The sequence below is a fragment of the Salvelinus sp. IW2-2015 genome, linkage group LG8 (assembly GCF_002910315.2).
Source record: "Salvelinus sp. IW2-2015 linkage group LG8, ASM291031v2, whole genome shotgun sequence".
Taxonomy (NCBI): domain Eukaryota; kingdom Metazoa; phylum Chordata; class Actinopteri; order Salmoniformes; family Salmonidae; genus Salvelinus; species Salvelinus sp. IW2-2015.
Window position 1 is genome coordinate 43,754,187 of NC_036848.1, and position 22,238 is coordinate 43,776,424.

At 43.9% G+C, this 22,238-nt stretch overlaps 1 protein-coding gene across 1 annotated transcript; it reads right to left on the bottom strand.

The window, feature by feature from the left end:
* Positions 1–554: 554 nt before the first annotated feature.
* col1a1b (collagen, type I, alpha 1b) lies at positions 555–21,783 on the bottom strand. The gene is made up of 49 exons (XM_023993459.2): positions 21,572–21,783; positions 19,813–20,016; positions 19,091–19,122; positions 18,652–18,687; positions 17,937–18,032; positions 17,196–17,267; positions 16,106–16,150; positions 15,635–15,688; positions 15,249–15,302; positions 14,815–14,868; positions 14,500–14,553; positions 14,174–14,227; positions 14,011–14,055; positions 13,692–13,745; positions 13,364–13,408; positions 13,186–13,239; positions 12,544–12,642; positions 12,237–12,281; positions 11,933–12,031; positions 11,575–11,628; positions 11,132–11,239; positions 10,451–10,504; positions 9,965–10,063; positions 9,682–9,735; positions 9,333–9,431; positions 9,080–9,133; positions 8,830–8,883; positions 8,587–8,640; positions 8,410–8,463; positions 8,077–8,121; positions 7,728–7,826; positions 7,264–7,479; positions 7,006–7,059; positions 6,799–6,852; positions 6,554–6,661; positions 5,922–5,975; positions 5,661–5,714; positions 5,321–5,482; positions 4,851–4,958; positions 4,519–4,680; positions 4,155–4,262; positions 3,832–3,885; positions 3,607–3,714; positions 3,328–3,381; positions 2,907–3,014; positions 2,369–2,660; positions 1,935–2,125; positions 1,503–1,745; positions 555–1,094 (listed from the first exon to the last, which is right to left on the bottom strand). The coding sequence occupies exons 1-49, from the start codon at positions 21,651–21,653 to the stop codon at positions 948–950; spliced, it is 4,383 nt and encodes a 1,460-aa protein (XP_023849227.1). The 5' UTR covers positions 21,654–21,783; the 3' UTR covers positions 555–947.
* Positions 21,784–22,238: the final 455 nt, after the last annotated feature.

Consider the following 22,238-nt stretch of genomic DNA (forward strand, 5'->3'; position numbering starts at 1 on the left):
CAACAAACAAAACACAAACGAAAGGATGGGGGGGTTGAGTGGTGCAGTGATAGGGACAATCGGAAGGGTAAGGCACACATAAAGGGTTGACACTTAAACATCAGGTGGGGGCAGGGGAAATGAAATATAACTAAAAACAAAACCACTTGCTTAAATCTGCACCAGACACCATAGCATGAATTATATCCACAGTAAATCATATTCCGGAACTGTTAATTAACCAACACTTGACAAAGAAAACAATTGAACTACATTGACAACAAGGAAGACATTGTGTTGATTTGTTAGCACCAAAGATCCGATGGTTGTTAGCTAATTATGACAGGAAAGGAATTCTCTATCAAATACCAATAACTGGACCTCATGAGTTGATATTATAGCACCTTTGACAGTTGTTTTCTTTCTAATAATACTCCTGTAGCGTAAAATCTGCCCTAGGGTTCATGAAACATTTTGGGTAACATGGACTTCTTCTCTGAGGTAGCCATTAGGGTATTTAAAGTGAAGGTGAACTTCCAGATGTTTTTTGTCATGAATTTAGAACAAGAAGACACTCAGTTTTTAAGATGTATTTAATACCAGAAAATGGTACATAGCATTTGTTGGTTTCATTGTCCTTCCGCAGTGGTAAKAAAGTCACCTGTATCTCATTGTGTTTCTCCAGGGGAGATTTTACACTTTACAACTTAAAATAATTTTCTTGTGTCCAGTGGAAACAAAATATTCTTTTTTAAGTGTCCTTGCTTGTTGTAGGTTTCGGTTGAAGTAGCAGTCCCCTCAAACAAATTATTCAGAATCAAAAACACGCAAACGACGTCTTCAGCAGAGTAGTTTCAAACTCGTGGAACTGTTTGGCAGCCAAATGAGTTTGTAGGTAATGCATAGAAAATAGAATTAGAGATGACGGCTAGGAAAAAAAACAATTTCATGTCCACATTTCTTTTTTTTTATACGAAGCAGACGGGGCCAACTTCGACGCCAAACTCCTGATCAGGRGCACCAACGTCCATAGGAGCGATGTCAATGATGGGCAGGCGAGATGTTTTTGATGTCTTGTAGTCGATGACTGTCTTGCCCCATGTGCCAGTATGTGACTGTGGAATGGAGAGAGAGATAGAGGAGAGAGCATGGGTCAGAATCAAAAACCAGTCTTGGTAAAAGGGGTTGATAACACACTAACCTCTACATAACCTCTCTTTTATTTAGTCACTTCATCTATCTTGAGTTCCTTAATATGCATTTCACACCGTCTTATCTTAAAATGAAGCCAATGCACCACCACCTCATGTGATAGCAGATGAACAAAACAAAAAAGAGAGACGAGATATAAAGACAACAGAGTAGAAGAGAGAAGAGGAGAGTAGAAGACAGTAGAAGACAGTTAAATATGAGAGTAAAGAGAGAAGAGAATAGCAGCGAGTGGAAGAGTGCAGAAGGGAGTTGAAAGATAATAGAAGAGAGTGGAGGACAGTAAAAGTAGACAGTAGTAGTAGGCGTCTCACCGTGCAGCCGTCCTCGCTGACGCTGTATGTGAAGCGGCTGTTGCCCTCAGCTCTGATCTCGATCTCGTTGGCTCCCTGGAGCAGCAGGGCCTTCTTCAGGTTGCCTGTGGCCTCGTCCATGTAGGCAATGCTGTTCTTGCAGTGGTACGTGACGTTCTGGGACGCTTCGTTGGACATCAGGCGCATGAAGGTCAGCTGGATGTTGACGTCTTCTGGGTTGGATCCCTCGCTACCATACTGGAACTGGAGAYGGAGAGAGGAGGAGGGGGTTAGTATCATGAAGGTAGTGTTGTAGTGAAGGCAGGACACTAAACCTCAAGTCCAAGTCAAGTCCCATGTCCCTAGCAATCCAGGTTTGAGTGTAAGACGAGTCATTTCTACCCGAGCTCTGATTGGAGTACTTGTCAGCTGGTTACGCTGAATGGTCCATACCTGGAAGCCATTGTCCATAGACTCTGAGAACCAGACGTGCTTCTTCTCCCTGATGTTCTTGCTGGTGTACCAGTTCTTCATGGGGACGGTATCTTGGGATGGATAGACACAGGTCTGTCCGGTTTCCATGTTGCAGTAGACCTGGACAGCATCCAGAGGAGAGCCCTGGTTGGGGTCCACCCAGTACTGGCCTGTGGGTTAAAGAAAGAACAGAAGATAAGCCATCAAGGTGCTTAAGGTGAAAATGAAAGTAAAATAAAGTAGGCTGCTAGCTCTTTGATGTTTTTGGCTGTGTTTTGAGTATCTTATAAATTCAACCAACCAACCAACCAACCAACCAACCAACCAACCAACCAATCTATCACTGATCACAGCATGCCTAGTCCGTGACCAGTGTCGGTCTGGAGGTGGGCTGGACTGAGCCTGGAACTTACCGCTCTTCCACTCGGGGTGGCACATCCTGATGTCACGGCACATGCGGGCGGGGTTCTTCTGGGATCCCTCGGGGCTGCGGATGTTCTCCACCTTCTGGCTGAGGCTCTTCAGGGTGGTGTCCACCTCCATGTCACGGTCGTTCATCATGTCAGGCTCGTCAGCGCGGTAGTGGTATCCTCCTCCTCCTCGCATGGGGTCAGGTCCCTTCTCCTGGTTGTAGATCGGTGCGACATGGAAGCCGCCGCCAGCAGGACCTGGAGGTCCGGGCAGACCAGGAGAACCAGGAGCACCCTGAGTAGGAAAGAAGAGGATAGAAAGGGGTCAAATCTGGCCTCAAAGGCTGTGTGCTGTGTGTGCTATGTGCTGTGTGCTGTGTGTGCTGTGTGCTGTGTGTGCTGTGTGTTGTGTGTTGTGTGTGCTGTGTGCTATGTGCTGTGTGCTGTGTGTGCTATGTGTGCTGTGTGCTGTGTGTTGTGTGTGCTGTGTGTTATGTGCTGTGTGTGCTTGTGGAGGAAAAGAGGTTAGTGTGAGACTTACAGCTGCTCCCATCTCTCCGTTGCGACCACGGGGTCCGGGGGGTCCGATGGGTCCAGGCAGACCGTTCATGCCATCTTTGCCGGTGGAGCCAGAAGAACCGTGGGGTCCCTGTAGGACAGAGACAAAACAACAACTCCTTTAGAAGTCATATCCCTTGAAAAGGAAAAGGCACAACACTCGCTCACCATTATTTATTTAAACAACTATTAACAACTTGACATTTCAGCTTTCATCAGAGGTCCTATTCCTTCCATTCCACTGGCAACATCACTTTAATGAAGGAATAGATAGGAAATCCCTGCATAATCTGATGTGTGTAATCGTGTTGTTATGGTAAAGATCACAACATGACATATGTATATTATATTATCAGCCTTGATTCGTGTTCTATTGGTGGGCTAGAAGTGTGTGTCACACTCACTCGGGGTCCAGAAGGTCCGTTAAGTCCAGCAGGCCCAGACTCGCCAGAGGAACCCTAGAACCAGATACATCAATCACACATTAGATCAGCCATGGTAAAGCATAGAGAACAACAGATCTTCAACCCAGAAACAATGTGCATGCTTCCGTAATGCCTCAAATCAAATAAAAACGACCTTTAAAATGGCAGAACATAAGCATAAAGAGTAGCACCTTACTTAACATATGATGCATTAGATTAGTCAGGAGTTGTATAATATAATAAGCCTGGTATACTCACAGAGGGTCCAGGAAGACCGGGCATGCCGTTTAAACCTCTGTGTCCCTTGTGGCCTCTCTCTCCACCCTCTCCAGCCTCTCCCTTGTCTCCACGAGCACCAGCAGGTCCCTGTAGAGATAGGCCAAGGGGTCAAACAGGTATTCAACACTGCCAATAAATATCGGACAGCCTTACAATGCATTAGGTTAAGGTGTATGGATGCCAAAATGCTGACAGAAAACTTACAAGACCACCACGACCACCAGCAGGACCGTTAGGGCCAGCGGGACCAGCAGGACCCTGAGAGAGAGAGAGGGAGAGTGAGAGAGAGATAAAGAGAGAGAATCAAGGATAATGATAAGTGTGTAAAGAATAACTGCATATAATAAAAATTATAAATAATACCTGAATGAATGGTGATTCACTAATCTGCTCATATACAGCACATTGATGTATCACAGGGTATGTATCCCAGGGTATGTCAGGGTAACATTGCGAGACAATTTTTTTTTCCTAAGGCCTGAAAGTTACTATAGTCAACCCCTAAATTGACGCGAAGAGGTACTTACAGACTCTCCGCGGCTACCGGACTTGCCAGAAGCACCAGAGGGACCGGGGGCACCGGGAGGTCCGGGAGCACCAGGGGAACCAGCATTACCATTCTCACCACGGTCACCCTGCAATGAACACACACACACACAGACAAAGAGCCATCAGGGTAATGTCACCAGTGATGGGGACAAGTGTTGGTGGATGAGGTGAGTTTCCTCCCTTACATTGTAAAGCTCTTTGAGCGTCTTGAAAAGCTCTACTTAAAAATGCAGTAAGTGTATACATTATAAGACAAGTAGTCTGTTTATATTTATTATCCAGCAGCAATGTTGTTTATAACAGAAGTTCCGTGTAGCAGGTGGTTTGATAGTGGAAGCGTACCTTGGAGCCGGGGGGTCCATCGCGGCCGGAAACACCATCGTGACCAGTGGAACCCTCACGACCAGCTTCACCGGGCGCACCAGACAGGCCAGGGGGTCCCATGGGGCCAGGGGAGCCACGCTCACCGACTGGGCCGCCAGGTCCCTGCTTACCGGGCTCTCCCTGAGAGAGGACAAGGGACAAGTCAAGGGTTAAGTGTCAAGTGTGAAGGCTTTAGGAGTAGAGACAAAGCTAAGACAAAAGTGCTTTTTTTGTGAGTTAATACTTTTGATAGAGGTTAAGAGTAATATGGTCAGTGTTTTGGGGGGGGTGTTGTTGATGGGAACACTCACAGCTGTTCCTGGTGTTCCTGCAGTACCGCTGGGTCCCCTTCCTCCGGGGCCCCCCACAATACCACGCTGTCCAGCAATACCTCCGGGTCCAGGGGTTCCTGGGGCTCCCTAGAGAAAAAGATGACAGATTATTCACTGCAGCAGGGAGAACCAGAACAAGTCTTTATAAACCATCAACATGGTTTAAACTTGACTACATACATATGTTACAAATAAAGTAGCATTACAGATTTTGATTTATATTTTTTTCTGTTTTATAGTTGTTGTTTTTTAAACATTCCATCTGGTACATTACATCGTTTTAATTTTGTTTTGTAATGCTTGAAAATAGCTGGGAAATAAAAATATATAATAATTGTTGTTTTTGCCCAATCTCCCTTCATCCCTTTAGTATTTGATGTGTTGTTGTGTTTACTACTTTGTTTATTGCTGCTGTTGTTGTTTATATATGTTTACTTTACTTTACTTACCATTGTACCATCGTTACCCTTAGCTCCAGAGGGTCCTGAGGGACCTGGGGGTCCGGCAGCTCCAGCCTCACCGGGGCGACCAGCATTACCAGTTTCACCACGTCCACCCCTCTGTCCCTCTTTACCGGCGGGGCCGGGGGGGCCTGCGGATCCGGGGGCTCCCTGAAAACATTTAGGAGATGAGGCGAGTTTGTTCAGAGCAACATTTTTTTAAATATAAAAGTATGTGAGTTAAAGATGTTTAACTCAAAAAGCCAAACTTGATATGTTTCAGTGTGCATGAATGGGACTGTTTGATAGGTTGTTGAGAAGATGGAGGACCTTGGTTAGGTGAACTTACACTTCCACCAGGAGGACCAACTCTTCCACCAGGACCAGGCATACCGGAAGCACCCTACGGACACGCACAAACACACAAACACACACACACACACACACACACACACACACACACACATACACACACACACGAGATAACAGATTAGCTTTCACAAAAAAAACACATACTTTACAACTCTTTGTTTTGTATACATTTTTGTTCAGTTTAAAGCAATTAAAAGTGTTGCTATGAATGATTTGAGGATAAGTTTGAGGTTCTTACAGGGGGTCCAGGTGCACCACGAGTTCCTTTAGTACCAGAATTACCAGAGGGACCCTGAGGACACAAACAGCAGGGAATTAGGCCATAAGAACAATTAATAGGACATAGTATAATAAATATATGCACTGAACATTACTATATTATTTAGGACAGTGTTGTTGTATGTGTCGAACTGCTTTGCTTTATCTTGGCCAGGTCGCAGTTGTAAATGAGAACTTGTTCTCAACTAGCTCACCTGGTTAAATAAAGGTGAAATGAAATAAAATAAAAAGAAACACAGGACAAACTAACAGTCACATCACCTATTCAGTCCTCAGCACCTTCTCCTAATGGTGAGAAACTATTTCAATCGGTCACTGTATTACAGTACGTTTCAGGATATATATGTTGTACACGGGTGCCCTGTTAGCTAAAAGTAACTTGTTCTGTATATTTGCAAACTGTTCCTGAATTGGTTGATTCAGGAACAAACAGCAACATGAAAAATGTATTTTTCTATCTATCTTGGACATTTGAATGTATACAAATGATAAGTATGCATCAGTTGGACACATTATAAAATGTTCTAGTTGAGGGGGAGGGTCTGGGGGGTCAGGAGTTAAAGCTGATTGGACAGCCTCAGACAGCCATACCTGAGGTCCGGGACCACCAACAGGTCCACCGGGCCCGGGAGCACCAGCCTCACCCTTGGGGCCGTTGTTACCGTTCTCTCCCTTGTTGCCAGGCTGACCATCAGCACCCTGAAGTGGGAAGAGAGAAGTGGAAAGGACTGGTCAGGACTGGTCATTACTGGGTTATGGGATTCCACTGGAAACAGAACTGTGACCAGCTTCAGAGTGTTCTGGACTGGACCAGACTGGGTGATGATGTTACTCACAGGGGGTCCAGCGAATCCAGCAGGTCCAGGGGCACCATGCTCACCACGCTCACCCTAGAGGATTATGGGTAGAAAACACACAGGGTCAGAGGTTGGGAATGAAAAGCGTATACAGTGTGATAAAGAGAAATGGCGGGCCATCATTCGGCGTACTACACCACCGTCATAAGCAGGTGAAGATGTAGTATGTCATTGGAAGATACTCACAGGGGAACCGCGACCTCCAGTGGGGCCAGGGGGGCCACCGAGACCACCCTCACCCTAAACACAGAGACAGAAAGAGAGGGAGAGTGGCGATCAGATGAGAATAAAACTATCTCATATTTGTCTCAATTGAATACTTAATACTTTAAAAAATAATGTTATACATGAAGGCTGTAGCTACACAATAGTTTTTCAACAAATGATATTGCACTGTTTACTGAGTAATCAAACCGTTTCATCCAAACAGCATTTTGCTCTTACCTTCTCTCCATGAGCACCAGTGGGTCCAGGGGGTCCGATGGGTCCAGTCATACCACGCATGCCGTCTTTTCCAGGGCCACCYTCGGCTCCCTTGGGGCCACCATCACCTCGTTCTCCCTTGGCACCGGAGTTGCCACCTGAGCCGCGCTCTCCGGGCATTCCCTGCAGACCTGGAGCTCCCATACCGCCAGGGGTACCAGCAGCACCACTCTCACCCTGAACAAATATGGTAGACAGAGACATATACATTAAAACTCCTTTCACATTATGGCCAAATAATATATAAACAAAAATGTTACATCCAGAAAAAGATTTGTTGCGGTGCAAAAATAAATAAGAAAACGACTAATGATATGGTTGTATGGGGCCTAATGTAATTCTCAGTCCTTGGATCAACATAAGGACCGAGTTATTTATTTAATCAATGACGTCATCTGTATATGTGCTCTCCAGTGTTCTCTTACCCTAGCACCATCGTTACCAGGAGAACCATTGGCTCCACGGGGTCCAGCGGGGCCAGCAGATCCGATGCCACCACGCTCGCCTGGGAAACCTCTGTCACCCTGAGGATGTGGAGGAGAGGGGAGGAGAAGACGGGGGAGAAGAGGTGGAGAAGATGGGAGGAGAGGAGAAGACGGGGGGAGAAGAGGAGGAGTAGATGGGAGGAGAGCAGAATACGGGGGGAGAAGAGGAGGAGTAGAGGGGAGCATCATGTTTAGTAATGCAACAGCTACTGAAGAAGGCAGCTTAGACAGATGGCAGCTTCTGGGGGTCCAGATCCTATCCAGAGCTGCAGTAAGGTACTSTACTTACTCTGGATCCACTGGGGCCGGGACCTCCAACCTCACCGGGCCCACCCTGTGGAGCGACAGAGGAGAGGGCATCAGTCAATCAACCAATCAATCAATCAATCAATCAATCAATCAATCAATCAATCAATCAAATGTATTTATAGCCCTTTTTATAGCAACATTTGGCACATAATGACATTTATTGCTAGATAGCGGCTGATTAGACCTCAACAACTGTATTTGGGTAAAAAACTTGCTTTGCAGCAGTATATAAGGTATACTTTTTCCATCAATTCAATGTCATGGAATTACATCAAGAACCTATAGGATCTCTGTGATGGAGGGTATTACTTACCTGCTCACCAGCCTTGCCAGGCTCACCAGTAGCTCCCTGAGTACCAGGCAGACCCTATAAGGAAGATATGAGAGGTGTGGTTGAGATTTCAGGTCCACATGTAACATTATTGGTTGAAAATGTGAATATGGATACAAGTAATGATTGTGGAGGTTAGGTTTGTGATTGGTAACCTACTTGGAATCCATTAGGCCCGGCGGGGCCGCCCTCTCCTTTCTCTCCTTGAGAACCCTGGAACACAAGGGGGGAACTATATCAGCGCGCAGTTTAAGTATGGTGTCTGGGTGGCTCATGAATGAATTCATACAAAGGTGTCTCAATGTGTTAAGAGACAATCCAATATTGAAGGCGACAATGTACTGGAGATGTGTGTGGCTAAATGTACCATTAATTCTAAGAAAGATATTTGTGAATACTTACAGCAGGCCCTTGGGGTCCAGGAGCACCAGAGTCACCATCTTTACCAGGAGCACCCTACACAGAAACAAGATGGCGTCTATTACAAACCCAAGAAAACACGCAAATGCCCTATAGACAAAGGGCCCTATTCTGACTTGATATAAGTTGACTTAACATGGACTTCAGTCCAAAATTGGGCCCATATCGCATAAAGGATACAGTATGAATGATTGATCCTATCTGTTTCAGGTATAAGTATAGCTTTACTTACAAGACCACCAACAGCTCCAGCTTCACCTCTCTCACCGGGCTTGCCATTGTCACCCTATACGGAAGAGACAGACAACATGTACTATACATTTATATTTGTCAGAAAACACACTGAACACACAACTCCTAACATTCATTTAGATTTGTTCAGTATATGAAATAGTATGGTGAAAATAATTAGTTATTAACAACTATTTAGGAGGGAAATTAATATAKATTTGTTTGTATGTTTGTTAGCTTGTTTGTTTACTCACAGCAGGTCCTTTGGGTCCGGGGAATCCCATGACTCCAGGTTGACCTCTGGCTCCTGAGGAGCCTGGGGGTCCGGAGCGACCGTCGTTTCCAGTAATACCCTACAGTACATCAGGAGAAGAGAAGGATCACACAGGTTATGAAAGGGTTTGGTGCCTTCCAGATTGAACAAATGAAATGACTACCACATGATCTACTATCGTTGCATCATGACTAAGGGGCGTGGAGGATAAAACGTGTTAAATCCTCTCGATAATGTCCTCTTGCCAATATAGTATATTATATATCATAGTAATAATATAGTAATTAAGTATGCATTGAGTTTGCAGTGAATAGGTCAGTAGTACTTACAGCAGGGCCAACTTTCCCATCGGGTCCGGGGCTGCCAGGGCTACCAGTCATACCCTACAGCAGGCAGGGAGAGAAGAAAACACATTAGATGACATTCCACCTGAGAATACAGGTTACAATACTCAAAGACTACAAGTGTGCACAACATCTATGTGAATGATATATCATGTACTAAACTGTGCATGCTCTTACAGTAAAGTTAAAGGTCACATGGTGAATTGATTGTCGTTTTTTTTAAAATTTAAATGAGAAATAGAGAGAGAGGTGGACAGGTACCACTCACCTTGGATCCGGGCATGCCAGGCTCGCCAGGACGTCCAGCCTCACCAGAGGCACCTTGGGCTCCCATTGGTCCATTGGCTCCACGCTCACCAGGGCCACCCTATCACATAGGAAGGTCAATTGGTGATGTCTGCGCCAAGTTTTGATAGGTAAGCATTAGAGTAAGCTCCAGGGCCAGAGATGAAATAGTGCTAACCATAAGGACACATACAGACAGCATATTTAAGGATCATGTGCTGAATAAAATGTGTTTCTAGGTTCAATACAATGTTCTGCTACGATGCTTACAGTGCTCCTTCATTTCATGTATGACCAAACATGGCGCTTCACTCTACACACCAGGTGTCATGTTCTTAGACTATGGCTTTATAGTTGACAGTTTATTAACTATTAAAATCAAATCAAAGTCAATTGGTCGTATACACACTGTACACATATTATTATAGGATTATATCATTATTATTATTATATCTGACTATTGACTCACCTTGCCACCGGCAGCTCCATCAGAGCCGGGGAAACCACGCATACCAGCCATACCCTGTTGGAAGAAACAGGAGCAACATTACATATGGGACCACAGCACACCATGTCACAAAGCCAGGGCTTGACTGACAAACAGTGACCCCTGGGAATTCAACGTATTCTACAGTATGCAGATGGTTGTGCCCCTAAGTAGTATAGACTGGTGGCTGAGGCTCTAAGTGGTATAGACTGGTGGCTGAGGCTCTAAGTAGTATAGACTGGTGGCTGAGGCTCTAAGTAGNCTAAGTAGTATAGACTGGTGGCTGAGGCTCTAAGTGGTATAGACTGGTGGCTGAGGCTCTAAGTAGTATAGACTGGTGGCTGAGGCTCTAAGTAGTATAGACTGGTGGCTGAGGCTCTAAGTGGTATAGACTGGTGGCTGAGGCTCTAAGTGGTATAGACTGGTGGCTGAGGCTCTAAGTGGTATAGACTGGTGGCTGAGGCTCTGATGGTTGGTTGATGGTTTTTCATATTCTAAAATAAATAAACATATTTACTGTAATCATATGGAGAAAACAAAACACAAACACTTTAAAATGAATCTGTCTGTGTAGAGACACATTTGTTATGAGTAGAGGCACTTCAGGGAAGGGTTATCTGACATGGGAGAAGGGGGCTGAGGAGTCAGAGGTGGGGAACGTACACGCTCTCCAGGGGGTCCAACACCACCAGCTCCACCGGGCTCGCCACGGGCACCTCTCTTTCCCTCCTCACCAGAGGGTCCAGGGGGTCCGCCGGGACCAGCGGAACCCTGGTTGGAGAAAGAGGTAGAAAGGACAGAGGGGTCAGACATGAGACCAGACCCACAGTACAGTAAACTCACCAGTCTAACAACACCTTCAGAAGAAACAGGTTATACACCTGGGTTAGACACCTATGGCCCAGACACAGATTGATCATAGTCCTGAACAAAAAGCTACATTCATTGGGATTTTCCAGTGAAGATGCTTGTTGGTCCAGAACTGGGTTTGCTTAATCTGTGTCCCGGATACAGACTCTAAATGTTTTGAGACATGGTAAGCTGCTTGCAGTGTGAAAGATTGTGTTTCCATAGGTGATATATCATAGAGTTCATTGAAAACTTACAGGCTCTCCCTTTACACCGGGCTCTCCCTTGGTGCCTTGGGCTCCGTGCTCACCCTGTAAGGGAAAACAAACAAACAAATCACATCAGGTAACACACCACTACTTCCTGGTCAATATTACACATCACAAAATGGAGTGAAGTGCTACAAAAGTTTAATTGCTTTTTACCCCATAGAGATGCATTAAATTACTGTGTTCTATTGAATTTTGTGTTGTACCAATTTACAAAACAATACTCGCCATGACTGCTTGTTCAAAATAGCACAAGCACATCACAAAATAATGCAGTACAGCGAGCGTATACATTAAATGCTATTTGACCAATTTACAAAATAGTGATCGTAACAGTGGTACTCACATGGTTACCCTTGGGGCCGGGTCCACCACCAGATCCAGGGGGTCCAGCGGGGCCACGAGTTCCTGGGAAACCAGGAGCACCAGAGATACCAGCAGCACCCTTTGGGACAGACAAGAGGAGACAAACGTTAGTGTGCCAGTACCAGTATGGACATAATATACTGTTAGTCGTTGTGCATAAAAGCGTCTGCTAAATGGCATATATTATCATTTCTATATGAAGTATTACCAGTATTAATTTGAACATAATCTATCATAGATCATCTGAACAATCAGTTTGATGTATCCACATGGCTCATACTTACAGTGGAACCCTTGCCTCCTGCTTGGCCATCACCTCCAGGGGCACCCTGATTGGTTAGAGGAGAAGAGAGGAAAAGAAAGGAAGAGAGAGGGGAAGAGGGGGGGAAATTATATTACAGTAAACTTCAGGGGTCAGAGGTTAGACACTATGAGGGCAACCATAAGAATATACACACATACATACATATATATATATATAAGGATAAGGATATACAGTATGTAAGATAAGGACATATAAGCATTAGCAACCAGGACAAATAATCATATAAGCATATCAGGGCAAGCATATGCATGCACAACAGTACTCACAGAGGGTCCAGCAGCACCAGCGGGTCCGGGGTTACCGGGCTCTCCACGAGATCCTTGGGGTCCGTCTGAGCCACGTCCTCCTTGAGGACCAGTCTCTCCCTAAGGGGGGCAGCAGAGAGGGAATTAGGAGGGCGTATGGATACTGGATATTTAGTCTTTGTGACTGACGTTACCGTTGTGTGTGTGTAGGGGGACGGAGACGGAGATGACGGGGGGGGGGGGGTTGTGTGTGTGTATGTGTGCATAGAAATGTAGGAAGATCATTAATAATTTGTTGTTTTTATGTCATTCATAATCGGTACGACTTCATCTTCTCACTCCTCTCATTGTTTCCTCTCTAATAGAGCTCTGTACTGTAGTCTACAGTAAGGGGACAGGAGGGAGGTGTACCACGAGGTGTACATATGCCATCTGGTGGCCACTGCCTATATCAGATCAGGTTCTCAATCTGGGTTCCAATTCTCTACCACTTTAAATCATGGATTTGAGAGGAAAAGGCTGGTGTAAGAAATATGGGTGAAATTGCCTCTATCCAGTGCTTTCAAAATGCATGGTGAGGATTGTACAAGGGCACATTTTGGGAGATTTGGGACGCAACAAGAGGATTAGGGTTAGCGGGTTGGGGTGGGGGGTATGACATACTTTAGCTCCAGCACCTCCGGGGAATCCAGGGGCACCAGATGGGCCAGTGGGTCCCTGGAAAGATCAAATAAACACTTGTTAAATTCACATAGTCAGGACCAACACATGACACTGAATGGTGTACTCTGAATTGCTTWGACAGGTTGACAGGTTAGTCACCAGTAATACAGATACTTACATTGGATCCAGCAGGACCAGAGTTACCATCGTTACCACGAGCACCCTAGAGGAAGAAGTGGGGGAAATTATTATCAATTCTATTTCTTTCTGGTTCTGAGAAGAACAATTTATGAAAGCATATTGGCCAGGTGAACAAGTGTAAGCATACTGCACATTAAAGACAGGAGTTGATATTTAGGGCTATTGCAGCAATACATCAACATGACATCAAGTCTCAGACTTTTCTGTGTCATTGGAGATAGTGTCTAAGGTTTTTCTGCGATTCATGTTGTGATCAATCAATCTATCAATCAAATGAAGTGAAGGCAATGCAGTGTGGTACTTACAGAAGAGCCAGCGGGTCCAGGGCGGCCTCTCTCACCAGGAAGACCACGTGCACCCTGGGGAGACGGGAGGGGTGAAGCAGAGGGAGTTCAGTAACGCTAGATAGTACAGTAATGACTAAACAATGTCAGCGGCTGGCTACTTTCACTGGGCCATAATGTTTTGTTTAAAAAACGGACATTATTTAGTCTTTGCTACTCCTGGAAAGCAGGTTGATATCTTTAAGTTCCTGAGAGATAATGGGCTCTGATGTGTTTATTGAGACGAGAGCTTTACTTAAATTAAATCAAAGTGTATTTGTCATWTGAACGGGATACTCACCATAGCACCGGAGTTGCCACTGGATCCAGGGGAACCACCCTCTCCCTGTGGTCAGAGGGATAGAGAGAAAAATAGGAAGAAAACAACGGGGAACAGATGAGTTCTCCACAACAGGTAATGATAGACTCACATGGTGATAGATATCATTAGATAGACTTCTAACCTTAGGGCCAGCTGGTCCACCGTCTCCCTTGGCACCATCCATACCGTTGAATCCCTGAGGAGGAAATCAAAGAGCATTTGTTAGGTCAGGTGTTATTCTGTATGATTAGGAGTGTAATGTAGGAAAGTTGTAGTGTCATGGCCATCATATCATCATGGGAGTAGAGTGACGTTGCCCCTAGTAGCTGTTCTTGGGTCAGTTATTAATTTCCCCTACTAATGGTTAGGGAAAGGATTTGGGGAGGGAAAGCTGATCCTAGATCTGTACCTAGGGTACACTTCACCCTGGAGAATCCTCATGTCCCTCCTCCTCCTTATATTACTCACTCTGTGTCCCTTGATGCCGGGGAGGCCAGGAGTTCCGGGGGTTCCACGACCACCCTGTAGGATAGGAGAAGAAGAAATGTTGTGGACTCGTCTTCATAAGAGACATAAAGAAAATAGTGTTGCCTTTTCAGTGTTGAAACGGAAATGTCTTAGTATTAGTGGTTATTTACTTTTACGGTAGTCTATTAGAATGGTTCTCATCAAACACACATTGGTCAAAGGAAAGCTGCCCTGTAGGTCCTTTACTGATATGAACCAAGTCTGTTTTGACAGGAGCATCTGACCCTTGACCTATTGGGTTAGAGGGCTGCTCACCTGAGGGCCAGCGGAGCCACGCTCACCGGGGCGACCAGACCTGCCAGGCTCACCCTGTAGAGTAGAGAGGAGGGATGGAGACAGAGGTTAATGGAGAGACACAGAGACAAAGAGGTCCTCTCACTGTGCATAATTCTGCCGCTAATACAAACAGTGATAATAATGTGGCATAAAAAACTGTATAAAAAATGGATGATACAATTACTATGATTATATTATATATATTATTAAAATGTTTGTAATGATAACATGTCAATACAATATACATTGGGGGAAAATATTGTGGTGTAAGTTGCAAAGGGGGAAAACTAGACAAGTCTATGTTGAGTTCTGTGTTGACTGTGTTTACAAATGAACATGGTTTTCGAGCTACAGATCTGACAAATGGAATGAAATAGAATGAAAATTGAGATCATGCAAAAAATATAACGTACATTATCTCCGTTCTTGCCATGGGGGCCCATTGTACCACGTTCACCCATGGGACCCTACAAGGAACAAACAAAGATTAGTGGATGTGTGTGTGTGTCCTTTCAAAATGAATGATTTTGTGTGTCGATGTTGGTTCACAAAGGTTGCTAGCGCATGAGTATAGTTACTATGGCTGCTGTACATCAGAAATGTCATGGCTCAGTGAAATATAAAGTAAACACAATTGGATGAACTGTGTGTGTGTGTGTGTGTTTGTGGGGGGGGGCTTTTTTGGGGGTATGGGGGGGTTGCTACTACAACTGTTGGTCATGGTCAGGAAGTGGTGCTTTCAGAATGTGTGTCGGATGATTTTTAAATCAACAGGAAGTTCTCATTTTTGTATACTCACAGAACCACCAGGCTCACCGGGCTCGCCAGGGGGACCATGGTGACCGGGGGGACCCTGGTGGAGGACAGGAACACAGATCCGACCATGTGACACGGGTTATATACACTATTGTTATAAGAAATACAGCCCGGTTTTCCTGGCCTAAAAAACATGCTCAATAAAGAATCTCCATTGAAATATAGTTTTAGTTCAGGATCAAGGTTAATCTGTCTGGGAAACCGGCCCTATAATAAGTATTGCTATAAGATATATATTACTTAAGACAAATAGAAATATACTACACTGTAAACTGTATAAATGTATGTACAACAAATGTTATAACTGGAATGATTTTCACACCTATATATCACACCTGGTATAATAAAAAGAGATTCAAATAAATGTTTCATTATGTGTCTTATAAAACATGAGATGAGTGAGGTTGTTGTTGTTGAAAATGAAAATGAAAATAAATAATGAAAGGATACTTACAGTGTTGCCTGGTGGGCCAGCGAGACCACGAGGCCCCATAGGGCCCTGATGGAAAACACAACAACCAATTAGTCAATTAATAAATGACACCATTGGTAGCAGTACTTTACCTCCCTTGATTGAGATAAAGTGAATATGTGAGGTATTGTAATCTAAAGCATAAAATACATAGCTGATCATTGTGAGCAATCACTACCAGAGGTCTACTGCAAACCTGAAAGCGTTGTACTGTACTGTACAGCTTAGTGTAAACTACACTGCATAGGCAAATCATCACCTAACCATGACAGGATCCATGATCTTCAAAACAGCAATACCATGCAGCTAGAGTTGATGTGTGRGCCCCCGCGGAAATCTATTCTGTATAATAAAGAAATCGAAAGGTGAGACTCTCACGAAAACGTACATGTTGGTTGTTTATCTCCACGACACCCACAAGCTTCACGGCACTTCGGTACAGCTGATGTGTCAACTTCTGTCTGTAGCACCCGAACGGTTTTGCATATAGTTCAACTAGTAATTAAACTACATTTGTAGTCGCTTGGTGGTTGTTGAATTCAACTCAAATCTTGGTAGTGTTCAGACCTGTCTAATTCTCACTTGAAACAACCTTTTTTGTGTCTACTAGGCTAAATTACACATTCTATTAACATCTGACTCCAGAGTGATCTGTTCTTGCAATTTGTAGTCTATGACATTTCAGATTTAGATATTATATTTTTTCACAAAGTAGTTTAGATGTAGTGAACTACTTTTTCAAAGTAACTATAGAACTAAATCTTTTATAAGGGTATCTATAGTGTAGCGTAACTTCTTCCATTGTGAAGTAATTGGTAGCTTAAACTATATAGCTTAAACACTGCTCTGAAGACTGCTTTGTAGAGGCTTGGTATAGACCACATACATAATGGTTGTGCATTTCTGAATCCAGGCAACAGAAATGTTGTCATCTAGTATGCGTTGCATACAGTTCACAATGGTGCTTGATACTGCCTGAGACCAGACCTCTTAGCTCAATTTAGCCTGGAAATGTGGCTCCACTTTGATCACTAAAACGGCACAGAGGAAGACAAGATGAGGACATTCATACCATCGGTCCCATTTGGGCCTGGCCACCGCCGGATTTCTGGTCATAACCATGGTGCATCTGAGGAGAGAAGCTCTGTGGGAAAGGAAATAAATAATCAATTGTTTTCCTTTTTTTTCTTTTCGTTTTGGATATTTCTTAAGCATACAGCATAGAGGTGACAAAACGGCTGGTTACAACTGTTCATAACTGGTTACAACTGTTTATAAAATTGTCTGTAACTCAGTCATAGGTTGAGTCCCAGATGGCACACTATTCCCTATATTGTGCACTACTTTTGACCAACGCCCTATTGACCCTGGTCAAATGTAGTGCATTATATAGGGAATAGGGTTCCATTTGGGATGCAACCTTAGTCAGAGGGGGAAATAACAGCTTGATACATCATACAATGTGGCTAGTCACTACTATCATCACCATCAAGAAGGAGGAATAGTCTCCCTCTACTACCAACTGTCTCAACAATCATAACAGTTTATTGTGTGCCTCTGTATTCTGTCTCTAGTCTAACTCCTCTCCTCCACAAACCAGATTTAGAGACTAGGGAGCTGTCCACACACCGCTGGTGCTGAAAGGAGCAGGGAGATACACTCACTACTCTCTAACTTAGATATCTATTAATATTTCCTCTCAGGCATACCAAAAACCATGGATACGGATAACTCTGGTACTAGACTGGTAGTGACTGGTAAATATCCACAGGAAATAGCGTTTGGATATTATTTTGTCATGGCGGTAACTTACTCCGCCGCCAAGGCCAGGAGGTCCAGGGGGGCCTGGGGGGCCGGGCAGGCCAGGCTGGCCATCCACGCCATCGTTACCTGGAACTCCCTCAGGACCCTGGAGAGATGGACAGACAGAGAGATACACATGTTCTTAGTAACAAAGACAGAGAGATGGATAAGCATGCCATGAATAGCAGTTCTGGCTCTGCTGTTTTCCCCACAAAAAAAAACTCAAATTATTGAATCTGGGGCTCCATGTGCTAGAAAGCTACATATGGATTTTACCACCCACAGGAGCACTTGACCTGTGATGCAAAGGTCAAAGTTCCACCAAAGGTTGATAGGTCAATAGGTCAAATCCTTGAAAAATACATACCAGTCTCTAGAAACTAATGTCAATCATTACTTTGAAAGATTGGTTGAAGTTAAGTAGTTAAAATGACATAGTATTAACTATACTGCAAAATAGCTTTTCTGTGCTGAGGTACTTAAATCTGTACTGAACAGAAACAGACGATAAGTCAAAGCCTTTGCCTAAACCCCAGCTCCTCCCCTTCCGAAATACCCACCTGTGTTTACAATCTTTTACAATTCAAATCTCAACCTCAACCTTAAGCACCACTTCCACAAAGCCATGCTTCGTCAAATGAATCAGTGACACTAATGCACRGTGATTTTTCCCCCTATGTCTTTCATGGAAAAACTGTACTGAAAATAAACAGTTTAAAACTTACATCATCACCCTTGGGGCCATCACCTCCCTGTGGTCCCTGTGGATGTACAACAAGAGGAAGAGAATCAGGTGTGCTGCAGTGCTTGTTTCACTGCACTGCACTTCAATGAGAGTGGTGTAGGRCTACTGAGCTATGAACTACTAGAGTCATTACACATGTAGAGTASGCCTAGCATAAAATAAGGCATTGAACCTTTGGTGGAGGGTTAAATGGTAGGCCTACAGCACAGTTGAAAGGTATCACAGTTTGAACAAATATGAACCATAATGAACATATGGGCTTATTTATGATTAACATTATTCAATAATGTTAATACATTGATCATATAATTTTTCACTGACATAATAACACAATAATACATGTGTTATAACACATATAAAACATGACATAATAACATAATTAACACAATCAATACTAGTTGTAAATGGTGCATAAATACCTCTGTCTCAGGCCCTGCTGGTCCCTGGGGATCTATGAAATCAATTAAGAGGAAGAGATCATATTATTATTAACCCTTTTAAACTCATATCACACATGAACTTGGTAGTAAAAACCGTATCCTGTAAAACAATGATTCTCAATGTACAATAATACTGTGTTGACAATTAATGTATGGCTGGATCCCATATAGCAGGGTGTGAAGGCATTACAGGCCTAATGCTGATTAGGCCTATATACCTGCCTTGGGGCGGCAGGTAGCCTAGTGGTAAGAGCGTTGGGCCAGTAACTGAAAGGTTGCTGGATCGAATCCTGGAGCAAAATCTGTCGTTCTGCCCCTGAACAAGGCAGTTAACCCACTGTTACCCGGTAGGCTGTCAATGTAAATAAGAATTTGTTCTTAACTGACTTGCCTAGTGAAGATGTGAGTGTAAAATGAATATGCACATGTCCAGCATTGAACAGGGTTAATCCATTCATAAAGAAGGTGTGGGGGAAAGAAAAGCAATAGTAATATCCAATGTGATTTTTTTGCTGCTTATCCTCAATGAGGATACAGTCCATTCTAAGTAATGGCCAGCATGTAAGGCTGTGTAAGGCCCGCCCGGTTCCCTTTGTCCCCCTCTGTCTATAACTGGAAACGTTGCAGCCTACTGATGCCACTGGGGGCGCCAGAACGCTACCAAAAGGCACAGGTGTAAGTGGTCATCAAAGGTAGGCTACCCTCGCTCTCGGAGTCATCGGGGCAGATAGGACAGCATTCGCCGTCGGGGATGATAGGGTCGGCGCAGTCGGTTGTGTCCTCGCAAATCACTTCGTCGCACATAACGGTTCCGCTGTCGCAGACGCAGATCTGGCAGGGTTCTGGTTTCCATACATCCTTATCGTTGTACTGTTGGCCGTCCAACGAGCAGCTGCCGAATCCACCTGCGAAGATGGAGAGTTTTGGGAACGTAAGGTAAGTCACATGACAATTGAATAGACCTATCAGAAGTGAGCATTTCAAAAGCAAACTATTGCTGCAATTATACTGTCTTATGTCATACTGTTATATTATACTGCACGAAAAATTCGAAAATAGCAAACCAGTCATGGCTGTGAAACTCGAGTCCTGCCACAGGTAGTCATAATGTAGGATCCTAGGAGACCACTCTCAATGAATGACATTGGCATAAGATTAGCCAGGCCTATACCTACCAACATCCCAGGCTCATGGCCCGACTAGAGAATATTTAAGATATTTCATAGATTTAGAGAATTCTTAAGAGAAAGTAGCCTACAGAGACAGGGTTCTCTCTTCATTGTTTTCCAAACTATAGACATCAATTATCTGAATGTCCTATTGTGTTGCACTGGTCGTTGCCTTTGCAGCAGACCAGCATTGGCCAAATGATGTGTAATGACATTTACCCAGGCCTATGTTTGAACTTTGAACTACAAGCAAAATAATATGAAGTAGGCCTAGGCCTATAGCCAATGTCAGACAGGCTTGTATATCCTATATGTAGCCAAGCAAGGCACACTGGCATGGGTTCGTGTGGTGATTTGGGCAGTCGGCCCAGGCTTGTGTTGTCATTCTGGTGATGAGGCCAACATTTCCAATATCTGCCACAGAGCTGCGCTCCAAGCCTGTACAATGACGTTATAATCCACCGAGCCACACCCCCCTAGCTATACCCACCCAATCTGATAAATTGATGTCTAGACAATTCCTGAAGACGTCATAGTACAACTATTTTCACTTAATTAGCCTCCCTGGTTTAAAGTTATTATAAATCAAGCAATGGAAGTTCTTATTGCAGATGCCATGAAGTGTATTAAATAGGCTACACATTTCCATGTATACTAGTAGGCTAATGGGGAATAGGGCTTTCCTATCGCCTAATCTTTCATGGGCTTGTTCCAGTCCAGGCACAATTCGTTGTTGCCATTGTACATACTATAATTCCTAGATTTGGGTGATAGGCGTCAATGCCAATAATATTTTATTCTGAGCTTTTTTTCTGAAAAACATTTCCCTATTTCTTATTTGTATTTAACATAAGTAATATAATTGTTTCAAGTGGTTTATGGATTTGTATTTTATTCCAATTCCATTTTAACATAATCTCATCATTGCGCATCCAAGCTTTTGCAACAGCTAGAATTTCCCTTGCCGGAGGACATGAAATAGCGCGTGAAAAGCGAGCGCAGGGGCTCACTGAACATGCTCACTGAACATGTGTCTGCACGCCAGAGAACCAGCAGCCATGGAAGCAAAAAAATATACAATCCTTGTTCAATGCATCGAGCTTCGGAGCTCCAAAAGCAATGATATAACCCCTTTGATGATGTTTGCTGACAATTTAACGTCAGGTGTCCCACAGGGTAGGTAAGCGACATTTACATCATCCCAAACATAATAGAAAGGTCCCTTTACGCGCTATCCATTGTTCTTGCGAGAGTCCCTGTGTCCCATAATCTCATATAAAGTGATACTTACTATCGTCCTCTCCTTGACCTCTTGCCAATAGCACTGCTGCGCTTAGCAACAGCGCTAACCGAATATCCACAAAGCTGAACATGTCTAAATATTAGACATGTAGACTCTTTGAGGCAAGGGGAATCCTGTTTTAACTCCTCAGACTCCAACCATAAAAAGTAGGGTCCGGCACTTTGTTACTCCAATCCAGACCCTGACAGAACCTCCCTACTGCCTAAACAAATGAGTGAACTGGGTTTTTATATGCCAAACTTTTGGGGAGGTCCTGGGCGCAGAAGATAACTTGTACAAGTGAAAGGAGTCCCTCCTTCACAAGGGGGGAGGAGGGTGTCAAACAAGTTCACATTTTGGTTAAAACGTGGACATTCAAACACCGGTGGGCTTTTTTTCCTTTTTCATCTTCAAACGGTTACCCGACCCGTGGATGTTCTTTGCATGAACCACTTTTGTTCAACTTGAGGCAAGGTGTGGAGAACACTCCATCTTTTTGATCAACACTTTGATATATGTTTTCTCTTAGCCAAAACAGAAGGCTATATTCCCTGCTGTATATCTGCAGTGTTGCGGAAGTTACTCTGCAAATATACTTTACCAAGCTAACAATTACTTCACACTGGAAGACGTTCAACTAACCTAAAGCTAACCTTAATTAATAAAATATAGTTTA